A 14,308-nucleotide genomic window follows, 5' to 3' on the forward strand; every position below is an offset into this window, starting at 1 on the left:
AGACACAAGCGTTAGGATTGTTCAACACATCGCATATGTGTGTGTGTTTGCTGTGTGTGTGTGTGTGTGTGTGTGTGTGTGTGTGTGTGTGTGTGTGTGTGTGTGTGTATGTGAGAAAGAGATTATGTGTGTCTCTTTGAGAAAGACAGTATGTCTGTGAGGAAGAGATTGTGTCTGTGTGTGAGGGATTGTTCAACACAGTGAGTGGTGTGCCTGTGTGTGTGTGTGTGTGACAGCCTGTGTGTGTGTGTGTTTTACAGCGTGTGTGCAAGAACAAAAACAGGACAAGTATTTGGTATTTCTGTTTGCATTTCAGTCTGATATCCACAGGGAGTGTGTGTACATGTGCATTCTGTATTTGTGCACAAGTGTGTGTGGTTGTTTCTGTTAGCGTGAGTCAAAATGGAAGCAAAGCAGCTCTAACACCCGGCAGCATCGCGTACGGTGAGTGACACAGATTTCTCTTCTTTTTTTTAAAGATTTCTTTGTATACATCCAAAACATCCATTTTTCAAACATTATGAAAATGCAGAGTGATTCCAGATATCGCCCTTAATCTAAATTAAACATTATGTAATCTGCACTATTTAAAGACTGGAAGATCATTTAGATGCTGATCACAATGAGAAACAGGGTAATAGTGAGATTAGGAAGAAAAATTGAAGGAAAGAAGCTTTCTTTTGCAGCAGTTGTAATATTATTTTAGCCATGGAAGCTGTGTGGATCTATAGAGATATCAATGTTGGTCTGCTGATCCCCCACTTTGGTCCAGACTGAAATTTATCACAACAACTATTAGATGGATTGCCATGGCCAGCCCACTGGTGATCCCCTGACTTTTCCTTTAGTCATGAGGTTGACGTGGTTTTTGAACAAATACCTGCAAAACTAATGATATTCTCATCAGCCTCAGCTATACATTGTGTTTAGTGCTAATTAGCAAATGGTAACATGCAAACATGTCAAATTAAAATGGTGAAGACAGTGAACATCATACGCAAACATTAGCAACAATGTCATTATGAGCATGTTAGTGTGTTGAGATTAGTATGTAGCTCAAAGCACTGTTGTGCCTATAAGCACAGTCACAAAGAACATACTTTTTATTGCGTTTTAACCAATAATAACTCAAATTCAGATTTTTGACTCCAAACATTTGCCAACATGCCAGAAATTTCCAATTCAAAACTTCAAAATCTGCATGTAAAGGTCTATGAATGTCTATGAGTGGTAGTCATTAATGAGTTTCAACCAGAGGGGTTCAGGTTTGATGACCACATTCAAGGCTGGTGTTATTAAACTTTAACCGAGAATTCATTTTCTGCTAAACCACAAGGTAAAAAGTATTTCAGCAGATACACTGTCAGATGTTGAATGATATAACCTTTTATTATCCTCTATTGGGAAGTCAATCTGTCCACATTAACCTGCAGTTTTTCTCCTTGCTTGATACATGCACATCACAAACTAATGAAGATGTTTTGAAGATTTTGTGTTAGCCCTGTGCTGTTTGTTAGCTTATACCCAGCAGCCCACTCTGTCAACCAGGCAGGCTGGTATTGATTCTGAATCACAACACCCCCTTGGTCTGACAGTGTGAGAATGGACAATAACAAACTACACAATCATCTATCAATCATAATCCTAGAAGAAATAAGCTGTGACTATATATAAAAACAAGCATTGTGTCTTTTCTGCTGACTTGAAGGAGTAAACTGAGTATCAAAACTGTTTTAAGGCGATAAGTACATAATGATAAATTCATATATATATATATATATATATATAATATATATATATTAATGTTGGTTTTAAAGGAAATTGTCTTTATTGCTGGTATCCTTGCTGTATATAGTTACCTTAATCAGGTCTGGAATCTGGCAATACTGCAATCCTTTTGGATTAAGGCCATGTTGGTTTATGGAATGTGATAATATGACCAGCTGATCAGATCACATGACCAGATAGTGTGAGAAAATCTGTTTCACTTTCTCTCTCTGCTAAAACCCAAGAAGAAATGTTTCACTGATAGCTAAAGTCTCACTGATTCATTATCAATATTTCATCTGGGTGACTTAATAACTGTAAGAAAGCTGTTTGTTGTGCTCAATACTAACCTTTAAAATTTACAATTTTACCTCCTACATTATCACCATAAAAATAATAGAATAGTGCTATAGTGCAGTTACTTTGTCTGAGACTCTTAATAGTGCTTGTAGTGACATATGGTGTATTTTAATCATCTTGCATCACTATAATGGTGCAATAGGGAACACTGAAGTGCATAGTGGAAGAAGTACTCAAATGCTTCACTTACGACCTTTACTACTCTAATATCAATAGTCAAATGTATTTAAAGGAACAAAAGTAAAAACATGTTGCAGAAAATGGTCCTTGTGACTGATGTACTGTTATAAATATATTACATTATTGGATTGTTTATATTAATGCATATACATTAATATTAAAGTATATGCAGTATTTTACTGTTGTAACTGGTTAAGGCTTAGCTCATTTTAACTACTTTACAGTTAAGGTTAGTTTAGTAGTTTGGTAGTTTAGTCCAGTAGTTCCCATCTGAGGGGTGTGGTCCCCTTAAAAAGGGTCATAAGATAAATCTGAATGGTCATGAGATGATTAATGAGGTTGGGAGGAAGAAAAAACACAGTTCTGCTATACCAATTTGTATTCATTTTTTGACTCTAAACTTTGCTTTTATTGGATTTGATTATTTTAATAAAACCATCTAAGAAGTCTGGAAGAGAAATCACTCTTTGATGGAACTGTGAACAACTCACAGACACCTGATATGTGATAACGAGCCCCAACTGCTCTTTTGTGAGGGGTCACAAGCCCAAGAGGTTGAACCTTTTTTTTTTTGGTCTTTATTAAACAAGAACCATGCACAAAAAACATTCATCTCAAAATGAGAAGAGGTGATTTATGCCAGATTTAGCTAGTAGCTCATTTCCATCTGTGGTCCCAGGGCAGGTACACAGAACAGTCACCAGATACTAAAAACATTAATTTACATACAACTCCATTGCATAGTCTCTATCACGCTAACAATTATACAGACAAATCTAATAACACACATCAACATATAAATACCAGCACCTTCATCTAGTACAACTATAGAATTACAATTCATTACAATATAAAATCTGAATCATGGTGAAATTAATGTTGACATGACTGGTTGCTCAAAACCTTTTTTTTTTTTTTGCACCATGGAAAAAAGAATTAACATCTGTGCAAGTTTTAAGCTCAGCTGGAGGCATATTCTAATGTTTGATGGCCGTAAATGAAAAAGCAGATTGTGCAAAGGCAGTCCGCCGCAGTGGGATGTGTAAGTCTGAGTTTAGAGCAGATAAAGAGGTTCTGCTCATTTGCTCAGAGCGGAGCTAAAAAAAGTTCTTCAGTGGTGGAGGAGCAGCAGCAGTGTGTATTATCTTGAATACCAATCGAACTTCAGAAAACAGAATGAGATTTTCAAAACTTAAGAGGCTGTATTTGGACAATACGTTACAATGATGGTGATTTAATGATTTCCTATCAAAAACTCTTAAGGCTTGTTTAAAAAGAATCTCAATTGGTTTCAGTACAGTCTTACTGGCCTGGGACCAGCAGGATATATAATAATGAAGATGTGAAAAAATTATAGCATTGTTAATGAGTTCCTAATATGAGTTTTAATCTGTAATACTGCATTGTATTTTACAAGCTTATCATGTATTATGTTTTTATTGTAAAAGCTTAACCTGAAAGTGGAGTAAAAAGTACAATTGTTCACTGTAAAATGTAGTGGAGTAGAAGTATAAACTTGCACAAAGTTGAAATACTTAAGTACTTGAGTAAATGTAACTTTCCACCACTGTGTGTCTCTGGGACTCAGCAGTGTGTTCATGTAGTAATCTTATTATACTTGATGGGTTTTTATGGCATCATATATTTGCTATAATAGGTTATTTATATAGAGAGGTGTAAGTATCTGTTTGATTCACTGTTGACTTTACAGTAATCTTGAGGCACTTTCTGTTACATGTGGGTCTCCCACTGTATGACTGTAATATTTTAATCAAAATTTTATGGGTAATTTATTGCCCCTACTAGCATCACTTTTCCATTATTATCCTATTTTCTCAAATGCTTCTCCCTTTAAGGCCACAATCAGCTGCTGAAAGAGAGCATCGTTGGTATTGTTCATCTCTGGTCTCCTCCTTCCTTCCTCCTCCTGTCCCCTCCCTTCACTCACTCCTCCTTCCATCCGTCCACCCCCTCTCCTCTCCACACACGCATCCCGATTTGCGCATCGCCTCCTCCGGCATAATGACCAACGATTCCCCGGAGGAGGAGACCCGAGCTCCGGGCGGCAGCGGCGGCGGCGGCGGCGGAGGAGGAGTAGGAGGAGGAAGAGTAATCACCCGAAGAAACCGAGCGGACGACAATGTCACCATCCTGACATCCTCCATGGATTTACACAGAGCCAGCCGGAGCCGAGCCAGCAGCAGCAACGATGCCGCCCCGAGCTTCACATCCTCCGTGGATCTGAGCACCTCCTCCCTGGAGCTCAGCATCCAGACGCGGATCTTTAAGATTATCGTCATCGGGGACTCCAATGTGGGGAAGACCTGCCTCACCTTCCGCTTCACCGGCGGGAGCTTCCCCGATAAGACCGAGGCCACCATCGGCGTGGACTTCAGGGAGAAGGCGGTGGAGATTGAAGGGGAGACTATCAAGGTAAAAGCAACAGAGGGGCTGGATGTTGACTAGTGGTGTTTCCTCGCTCCCTCCCCCTCCTCCTCTTCCTCCTCCTCCTCCTCCTCCTCCTTCTTTTTGTTGATCAGCTGCAGCTCAAAGTCTGCCAGTGGATCACATAGGGCCTATTCTTTTATTTTACCCTCACAATCAGAAACAACTCAACATTTAACACAATATTTCAGGGGATATTTTATAATAGAAAGTGTAATTTTATGTAATGAGGGAGAAATTTGACACGTTTTGGCGATGTCATGTAGTCATAGTATGCTGTCAACAGTAACACAAAGGAAGAAAACAACAAAGGGTGTCTGTGAATGGCCAAATGGGCGTTTTTTTTTTTGTTAGTTATTATTTCAATGCAAAAATATGTTTACACGTTCAACAAAAAATGCATGTATTTCATGTTTGAATTATTTCTCAGCTGAAACCTCTCAACCTTTTACTTGGGAATCAATAAGAAACTTATGTTAGATACTGCTATAAATTGTTGCCCCTGAAAATAAAACATATAACAAGAATATATATAAAGAGATGACCAAATATAATCTATGATCCCCCTTTCAAGTGAAATCTAGACCATCACCTATTTATAGTTTCTCAACTGTGAGGACTTGCTGCTTTTCTTTGTCTAATATGACAGTAAACTGAATATTGTTTGTCTTTGGGCTGTTGATGCCACCTTGGACTCTGGTAGACTGTGACATTTTCTGGACTGAAATATTAATCAATTCATTATGAAAGATTAATCAACACTGAAAATAATCAGTAGTTGCAGCCCTTTGCCTCTGGCACCCCTAAATCATTCCTACATTTCTGAGAATCAAAGTGGAAAGGTACAGCTATAAAGGGCGGAGTTATAAAGTAACAACATTTCATTTTCTTAAAGTTGATGACAATGTACTTCTTCAAACCTGTCATAAACAATCAGCCATCCACTGCTGAGATGTATGTATGTGTGTATCATATATCCTATCAGTCACAACTAATCCTGAAAAACCAACAACAGTACAAATGTTGGCCATAATTCTGTAATGGCATCCTGGTGATAGCTGGATTAAAATTTAATGATTTCAAGATCCTTAGCGGGAATGCATATTGTCAGCTCAATGTGCAAAATCAATGTCAGAACAACAGAATAATAACAGGCTAGTTGAAGTATCATGACAAATAATGTGGGTCAGGATTTGTAGTGTTGCTTAAACAGTATGAAGAATAACATCCTTATTCATTCATTTGGATGAGAAAATAAGATTATTGAGATCTTTCTGTTGTATATTGTACACAGCTTCCCTCTCCTAAATTGGGCAGTGAGAGTGCATGCAACAATGTCACACATGCTCCCTTCCCTTGTTTCTGTCTCAGTAGACCAGATGCCCCCTTAATGCTGACTCACACAAACACACACACACACACAGTCACTACACCCACTAGGTCAGCTTGTCTGAATCATTCAAAATGCATGTCATACACATACAGTTAAATAAGCATTGTGAGAAAGTGTGTCACTGTAAATTTGACTGAAATAACATCTCGTTAACTCTATGACTTTCTCTTGTTTTCTTCACTGGTAGCCAGCCATTTTGTTGCTGCTTTCAAAGCCCATAGTTATGTAATGCTGGTGGAGCAAATCAGGATGGAGCAATAAATGAAGATATCTCAAAAATATTTTCAGCTATTAAACTCTTGTGATGTAGCTGATCCAAGTGCAGGCATCATGTTCCTCTTCTTGAAGGTAATGGTAAGGTAATATTGTAAGAATCAATCCAAAAAGGTTTACTCCATTGTCTTATTATTGGAAGTATGTTTTTTTGATATGCTAAAAGTGTGACCAAGGATGCCAACACTGGTTGGTCCGCCTGTCCATCTGGTCCAGGAAAAGCAAAAAATCATGATGACTACTGGTCGTATAGCAATTATATATGCATTTTTTTTGTTATTGTGATTATATGTGTTTATGGTCCCTGGAGGATGATTCCTTATGTTTTTGGTGACGTCCTAACTTTATTCTGTCGCCCTCATTAAAGACACAATTTCCACTTGTGCACAAGAATGATAAGGATCTAATGGACGTTTTGCCATGAAATTGTCACATTCCTGCTCCCAAGGGAATATAATCTTTTAATTTGAATGATCCCATGGGCTCACCTGTGGCACCATTCTCACGACAAAGTTCACACTTTTAGCTTGGGTGTCTAGAATCGTTTAAAGCTTTATCCAAATCTTTTGCCCCAAACTTTCAACAGTAAGTAAATCTTAGTCAATCTGGAGAAAATTAATCAGCAACTATTTTGATAGCCATTTCAGTCACTTTTAAGGCAAAAAGCAAAACATTGGTTTCAGCTCTTTAAATGTGAGGTTTTATTGCTATTTCTTTGTCATAGAGGATACAAATATTGTTGGTTTTTGGATTAAAAAACAAGCGGCAGATTAATTGATAATGAAAATAATGGTTAGCTGCAGCCTTAGTCTCAGGGGTGAACATTAGGCCTGTGGACTCATTGCTGAAGAGAACTCGAGGCTACACTCACTGGTATAGCAGGACTTTAAAGAGGGTTAAGAACGAACTGCAGCAGAAGTCAAAATGTCTCTTATAGTTTACTGTAACAAGATCAACATTCACTTAAAACTCATATGAACTGTTCATAGATTTAGCTGAGTCCCATGGCAGGTGAATAAATGTAGCACACAGACTGGAAGCAAACAATGCGAGAAGCTGAAGGGGGACTATAAATAGCAGAGCAGAGCACTAAGTATAGATGCACAGGTTTGGCTGTCAGAATAACGGGAGTGATTCTCAAGTTCATGTGATAAGTAGCCAAGATATCCTATAATATAAACAGTGATAGTGTTTGATGGCTGCTGACAAGCAGAATTCTCTCCACATGCATTCTTACAAAATGGGACATTGTTTAAAAGAGATATTTAAGACGTAAGAGAGGTAATGGCAAAAATCAAGTGAAAATGGTATGTATTTTATTTCATTTTTGTAAGATTTATTTTGTATCTTTTGTGCAATTTTTTCAACTTCCTGTTAAATTATGGGGCACACATTGCCCAACACAGATATGGCTTTGATGTTCTGAGCGGCATTAATGCATTAATTAAATCACTGGGTTTGTCCTTTCAAATGGTAATAGCAGATAATTCATTGGTCCTTTTATTCTACAGGCCATGTTGAGTGTTGAGAGATATCCCTGTTGACATACAAAGTGCTACTGATTACACAGCCTGAGGGGACAAACAGCAAGCTGACTACACAGTATATGTGACTGAGCATGAGCCATCAATCATTTTTACCCTGTTTTCATTTGGACATGACTTAACTGTATTTTTAAGTGAAATCAATATCAGTGCTTGTCTTGTGTAAAGGGCCACGTAAAGCTCACTTCCTCTGTAGTCCCTCTGGTTAAATCTGAACCATCACATGTTGCATTTAAGGAATTATACTGCAGTCAATCAGCTCCACATGCTCCACAGGTGTACTGGCTGATGAATAAAACTGAATCTGGCAGTTTACTCCAAACAATTGAATTAATCTGCCAGACAGCTGTAGAATACAGTGCTGGAAGCAAACACCAGTATATTAACCACATGAATTAGCTTGCAGATCGTGGCTTGACCTGACAGGACTCACAAGTCCCTCAAAATAATAAGTAAACTGAGAACAGGCAGTGAATAAATGCAATAAATTATTTGACATTGCTGACCAATTGCAGATGACACTTCCAGGCAGTGAAGGAGACTTGAAACATTTTATAAACTTGGCTAGCTAATCAGCACACATTGTGGTGATAGATTTTAAACCCACAATTGTGTCTGTGTCCCTACATTTGATTTTGCCCTCAAAATCAAATGTAGACACATGTATGTAAAGAGTAGACCTGCATGAAGGCCTTTGTTAATGATCATGCAGAGAAGCTCATTGTATTATAGAGCAGAGCTTTCCTGAGACCGTCTTGCCAGAAATATCTTAGCACTGTTTCCTGTTGACATGGAATAGTGCAATGCACTGTTTCTTGTAAGCCCTTATAGGCTTAGACATCTCAGTATAGCCAGATTCATATTTGTAGTTGTCATTTATTGAGATTAATCTTAAGCAATTGCTAACAATTAAAAAAATGTTATTGTTGCGTACTAAGCAAAGGTGTCTGGATTCTGTCACTCTGGATGTTGTTATTTCCCCCACTGCTCAGGGATTATGACCAGCGAGGATTTTATGAGAACCACATACACTGAATACACATACTGTATATTCACTCTCCCTCAGTCATATTAAACCACGGACTTGTCTTGTCTATGTTGACAGGTGCAGGTATGGGACACAGCAGGACAGGAGCGATTTCGTAAATCCATGGTGGAACACTACTACCGCAATGTCCACGCAGTGGTCTTTGTGTATGATGTCACAAAGATGGCTTCCTTCCGCAACCTACAGACATGGATAGAGGTTGGTAACTGGCTCAAAATGTTGTAAAACAACTAAATACCATTTATTAGTGTAGAAAGGGTTGACTGAGCACAGTTTGAACTGCTCAGCACAACTCAAGTTTTCCTCATAACTACTATTTAATTTTCTTTTCTTTTTGGCACCATCATCATCTCCAGTTTCCAGTTTTCTCTCCTTCCCCAAGACTATTTATTACACGTTGGTTGACACTATGATGTTTCCGTCACAAAACATGGTTTACTACCTTGAATGCTACAATTCTAACCACTGCTGCGAGTAAGCCAACAAAGCTCCATCTCATCCAGAGGTGCACTGTGGCTTGGTTTCTTGTATAAAATGAATTATGCATAATGGTTTGAGTAAATGTGAGTGTAGGAGGAGCTTTTCAAAGGGCCAGATCATTCCAATGTGTGCTAAAGTCTGCTACTACCTAAACAACTTCCACTGTTTCAATTACAACATTGGCATTGTGACTGCTACTCCTTGGAAATAGTGGTCACTATTTACCACTGCATCAGCAGTGGTAACTAGTGACGGTGGTAAATTTACTACTAGTTGTGCTAATAGTAATTGGCAGTCACAGTAATAGTAGTAGCTAGTAGTAGAAAGTGGTGTAGCAGTAGTGGAAATGGAAGCAACTATCTCAGCTACTACAGTAGAAATAGTGACAGCAATAGTAGCTGTAGGGAAATTAATACCAGCAGCAATATTAACATAGTTTAATGGCAGCCATTTTGACCTGTCAGAGGAAAAGCATGTGTAATTAATAACACTGATTAACAACTGTATTTCATTTATTTTTGTCAGTTCCAGGATTCAAATTATCTGCTCAGAGGTCTGTAGTGGTAATTGTAGGAGTAATAATAATAGTGAAAGTGTTGTGGTAACAACTAGCTGTAGTGCTACTGGATCAAGTAGTAGCAGTTATACACTTTTTTTTCAAAAATTCAAGTTTGACATTGAGAATTAACATGTAATTTGCTCAAATAAATTTGAAAGCAAACCTACTGTATGTAGCCTCCTAAACTGACATTAAATTGTAAAATTGACATGGTTATGTTCGTTTACAGTTCCTTGCTACTTAAGCAACAAGCTAACAGATGACTTCCAATGTTGTTGTAGTAATATGACTACAGGTTGGCAGTTGCATTTTTAAAGGTCAACAAACAGCCTTTATCCACTATTTTTCCATTTACTTTGTTGAGTCCAAAACACTTCCACACATTACTTCTCAGATATATCTGTTCAGCAGAGCTTGCTAGTGCTAAGACTGTGATTGTGCAGTTTTTGAACAGTACTAGAGTACAACGCCTTGTTAGCCTGTAGAGGTTTTACACTGCAGATACTTATAGATCATGTATTTAATTTATTCCTACATTTGAAAAGTAGTTCAAATTTCAAATAAAAGTGACAGCCCTAGAGCACATGCTAGGCCTAATTCTACTACAGTACTTGCATAAGTAGTGCTAGTCATAGTAGTAGTAAAATTGTGTTTACTGCATTGATGCCATGTCAGCAGAATGGAAAAAATGGGTTTTTAAGGATTATACGTGGAGTAACCAAGATGGTTACTCCCACTGATAAGCCTGTAGTCACACCATATTAATGTAAATGTAGCTTGAATTAGCTTTTTTAGATAATGTGAAATATTTGTAGCAGTTTGTTAACCCTGATACACACTGTGTAGGATATAAAGCTAATTTTAATTGGCTGAATTGATTCTGTTGGATTTTATTTACCGAACTTCCGAACCGTGTTTGCAGCCATTTTGGCACAGCTTTCGTCACATTGCAGTTCTTTTCACCAAGTGGGAAATATTGTAGCTGTCAGAAATAACTCACTTCTTAGTAATTGCAACTAGGAAGCTGACTGTAACATTTCTTCCACTCAGCTGCCTGTATTTACAGTCTGTACAATGTCACATGAACTTGGTCATAGTTTTTATAGCTACAGTATATTCTGTTCTTTTGCAGGAGTGTAATGGCCATCGGGTCTCAGCGTCAGTACCTCGAGTCCTGGTGGGAAACAAGTGTGACCTTGTAGACCAAATACAGGTCAGTATACCTAACCAACATCCACAAAAGAACATAATGAATAATTTACCGTTTAACTTAAATTAGAGCTTACAACCAAACACCGGCACTTTCCCAGGTGCCCTCCAACATGGCATTGAAGTTTGCTGACTCCCACAACATGCTGCTGTTTGAGACGTCTGCAAAGGACCCAAGGGAGAGTCAGAACGTGGACTCCATCTTCATGTCCCTGGCCTGCCGCCTGAAGGCCCAGAAATCCCTGCTCTACAGAGACGTGGAGAGAGAGGACGGGAGAGTGCGCCTCACACAAGAGACTGAAACAAAGAGTAGTTGTCCTTGTTGAGGAAAAGGAGGAGTGGGAGGCATAATGGAAGGGAAGAGAGAAAAGTAACTGTACATGTCCAGGAAGAGGAGGAGAGGGATGATGAGTTTAGGAGGAGGATAGCGGGGTTGAGATTGACACTAAGAGCAATGTATTTTAAGGAAGAGGAGGATAGAGCGTGAAGGTGGTAAAGCTCGTTCATTGGACTGAAACATCATCAACATTCTTGAGGATTAGGAGGGAGGAAAGAAGATGGGGAGGATAGAGAGAAGGAAAGAGAAAAAAGGGACGGAGGAGTGACATATTTATTAACAATACTGGAATGAGATGATGTTGCCTTTTAGACTGAAATAGTTCTTCATTTAATTCAAACGTAGACACAGACTGAGTAAATATACTTTCTGTGGGCTCACACTAGAAGCATAGTAGTCATCTGGGGATCCACAACAAACAGGCTTAAGTGATTTAAGGCTGGTATTTCTGGTCTTTATCACAGTCATTAACAGCAACATACTGAGGCAAAATATTGGAGCTTTTAAATTACAATCTCACTTTTTTCCTCCACAAGTCTTGCTGCTTTATTGTCATTGATTTTGACCGTAACACTAGCTTAGAAAGCAGTATTTCCCATGTTATTATTACTATTGCCTTAAAAAGCTGCCTCTATCATGGTTTTAATGACCCAGTAGCATCGGGGCTTAAAGTACTTAAACCACTTTAGATGATCTTGGTTTATACAACCTGTTATCTTTTTGGGTCAATCCTTCATGAGTACGACAGCTGACTTAAAATCACTGTGAGATCACTAATACATGGGAAACCTTTGGAAAGACATGAATTCACATCTTAGACACAGTCAATGTGGATAACATGGAGGGCAATTAAAAATTAAAACATCCTGATAGATGCTAATAGTAAACAAAAGACTCAAATTGCTGCCTGGATGTCAAACCCTTAACTCAGAGAAGTTTCAGCTTTCAGCTGAAAGGACCTACAAGTAGACCTTGACAACTAGGTTTACTGAAAACCAGAACATCTAGAGGTTGTCAGGCAGCATGTCACATATTGATTTAGAGGCTTTAAGATCCTTTTACCCTTATGCAGGAGAAATGCACTCTCCTGCAAAGACGGGCTGTCATGGCAAGGCTCCTCTATCTCATCTAATCCTGATGTAAACATATCCTCTCCATGCTTTTTCTATGGCAGAGTGGCTTATCCAGCTTTCCCTTTGTGTGCAAATGCAGAAGGACTTTGAGACAGCCAGTCACCCACAGCAATTCCATATTCTATAATGAACATTTTTCAAGGTAAAGGCCTTTTGTCTGTCTTAGACCATTTGCTCTCTACATCAATATCACTGCCCCCAGGTCCCCAGAGGGCAAGAGATGATAGAAAACTGTGACCCCTGTAGAGATAATGGAGATATCTTCATACTGCTACACAGCTTGAGCCAGGATGTAATGTATGAGTGGACTTTTATGTCCAGCGTCTGTTTAAAAAAGAATGAGTCCATGGATAATACAGTCTGCATGAAACACTGTAGAAAGCCATATCCATTATTTACTGTACACAGTAATACAGTATGTTTGACACTGAGATAGTTCCCAGAGTGGGCTGTGGTTAAAGAAACACACTTTACACAAGTCAGTGTTGGAGCTATGAGGCCTTTTTGTAACAAGGCTATTTGATATAGCAGCACACTCTTGATATCTTACCCTAATAAAGTCCAAATTAAATACTGTAGCCCACTTTCGAGCAGTGCTATTAATATATTTAAACGCCATATGTAAAGTAATTCAGATCAGTGAGCATTTAAGACCAGAGCTCCCTCCAAGCTGACAGTCTGATGACCTAATTAATTCATCACATTGAGCAAATAAATCTGTGCAAATCCAAGTGAAATATAGAGAGTCATTGTATGCACCGTATCAGGTTTTGTTCTTCGTTATTCAGAATTTCTCCTTCACTGCTCTTCGTCAATTTCAAACATGTTTGTATCAATAGCAGCAGGATCAAGCAGCCGTTACACGCAAATAAAATGAGATTACTGTAAAATCCCAGGAAGAGCTTTATTCATTCTCATTGTACAGGACTTGAAAGGGAGATTTAACCTCCATACATGAAACCTATAGCCATAGTTTCAAAAAGAGCTGGGCAAAAAACCAACAAGGATGATGTTCCATTTATTCATTTTCTAAACTGGTTATGCTGTTCAGGGTTAAGGGGGGACTGGAACGTATCCCAGCATACACTGGGCAAGAGGAAGGGCACACCCTATCATGAGGCTACAACTTTTCATCTGTTTAAGACAAATACTGTGGCTCTGTTAACAGTTAGGTTGGTATAATGGCTAATTTAAAGGTCCAGTGTGTAGAATTTAGTTGCATCTAGCGAATGGACTTGGCAGAAATGGAATATAATATTCATAAGTATGTTTTAATTAGTAAATAGTCCCATAACCTGCCATGGGACTCAGCTAAACCGTTAAATAAGAATCGTTGTGTTTTCATTAGCTTAGAATGAGCCCTTTATATCTACATAGAGAGCGGGTCCTCTTCTATGGAGGCCACCATGTTTCTACAGTAGCCCAGAATGGACAAACCAAATACTGGCTCTAGAGAGGGCCTTTAGCGGGAATTCAGTTGGTTGCAATCTGCAACCTCACCACTAGATGCCACTAAATCCTACACATTGGTCCTTTAACAGCTCCAATACAACAGAGACAACAGCACTAGCCTAATTTGG

General features: G+C 38.6%; 1 protein-coding gene across 2 annotated transcripts; it reads left to right on the plus strand.

Annotated features, from left to right (window-relative positions):
* Nucleotides 1–206: 206 nt before the first annotated feature.
* On the plus strand, nucleotides 207–13,710 carry rab33a (RAB33A, member RAS oncogene family). Of its 2 annotated transcripts, XM_044364532.1 has the most exons (5): nucleotides 207–444; nucleotides 4,164–4,740; nucleotides 9,068–9,208; nucleotides 11,182–11,262; nucleotides 11,360–13,710. In XM_044364532.1, the coding sequence occupies exons 2-5, from the start codon at nucleotides 4,330–4,332 to the stop codon at nucleotides 11,582–11,584; spliced, it is 858 nt and encodes a 285-aa protein (XP_044220467.1). In that variant the 5' UTR covers nucleotides 207–444; nucleotides 4,164–4,329; the 3' UTR covers nucleotides 11,585–13,710. The 2 variants fall into 2 exon arrangements, with proteins under 2 accessions (XP_044220467.1, XP_044220466.1); XM_044364531.1 differs by lacking the exon at nucleotides 207–444 and having other exon boundaries at nucleotides 3,672–4,740.
* Nucleotides 13,711–14,308: the final 598 nt, after the last annotated feature.

The sequence above is a fragment of the Thunnus albacares genome, chromosome 10 (genome assembly GCF_914725855.1).
Source record: "Thunnus albacares chromosome 10, fThuAlb1.1, whole genome shotgun sequence".
In the NCBI taxonomy this organism is placed as follows: Eukaryota; Metazoa; Chordata; class Actinopteri; order Scombriformes; family Scombridae; genus Thunnus; species Thunnus albacares.

What these genes read in the sequence shown, in the direction of transcription:
- rab33a (XM_044364531.1), top strand. Translation starts at nt 4,147, where the DNA reads ATGCTTCTCCCTTTAAGGCCACAATCAGCTGCTGAAAGAGAGCATCGT. An exon ending in ACCTACAGACATGGATAGAG is followed by an intron (nt 9,209 to 11,181) that starts GTTGGTAACTGG and finishes GTTCTTTTGCAG; the next exon opens with GAGTGTAATGGCCATCGGGT. An exon ending in ACCTTGTAGACCAAATACAG is followed by an intron (nt 11,263 to 11,359) that starts GTCAGTATACCT and finishes GCACTTTCCCAG; the next exon opens with GTGCCCTCCAACATGGCATT.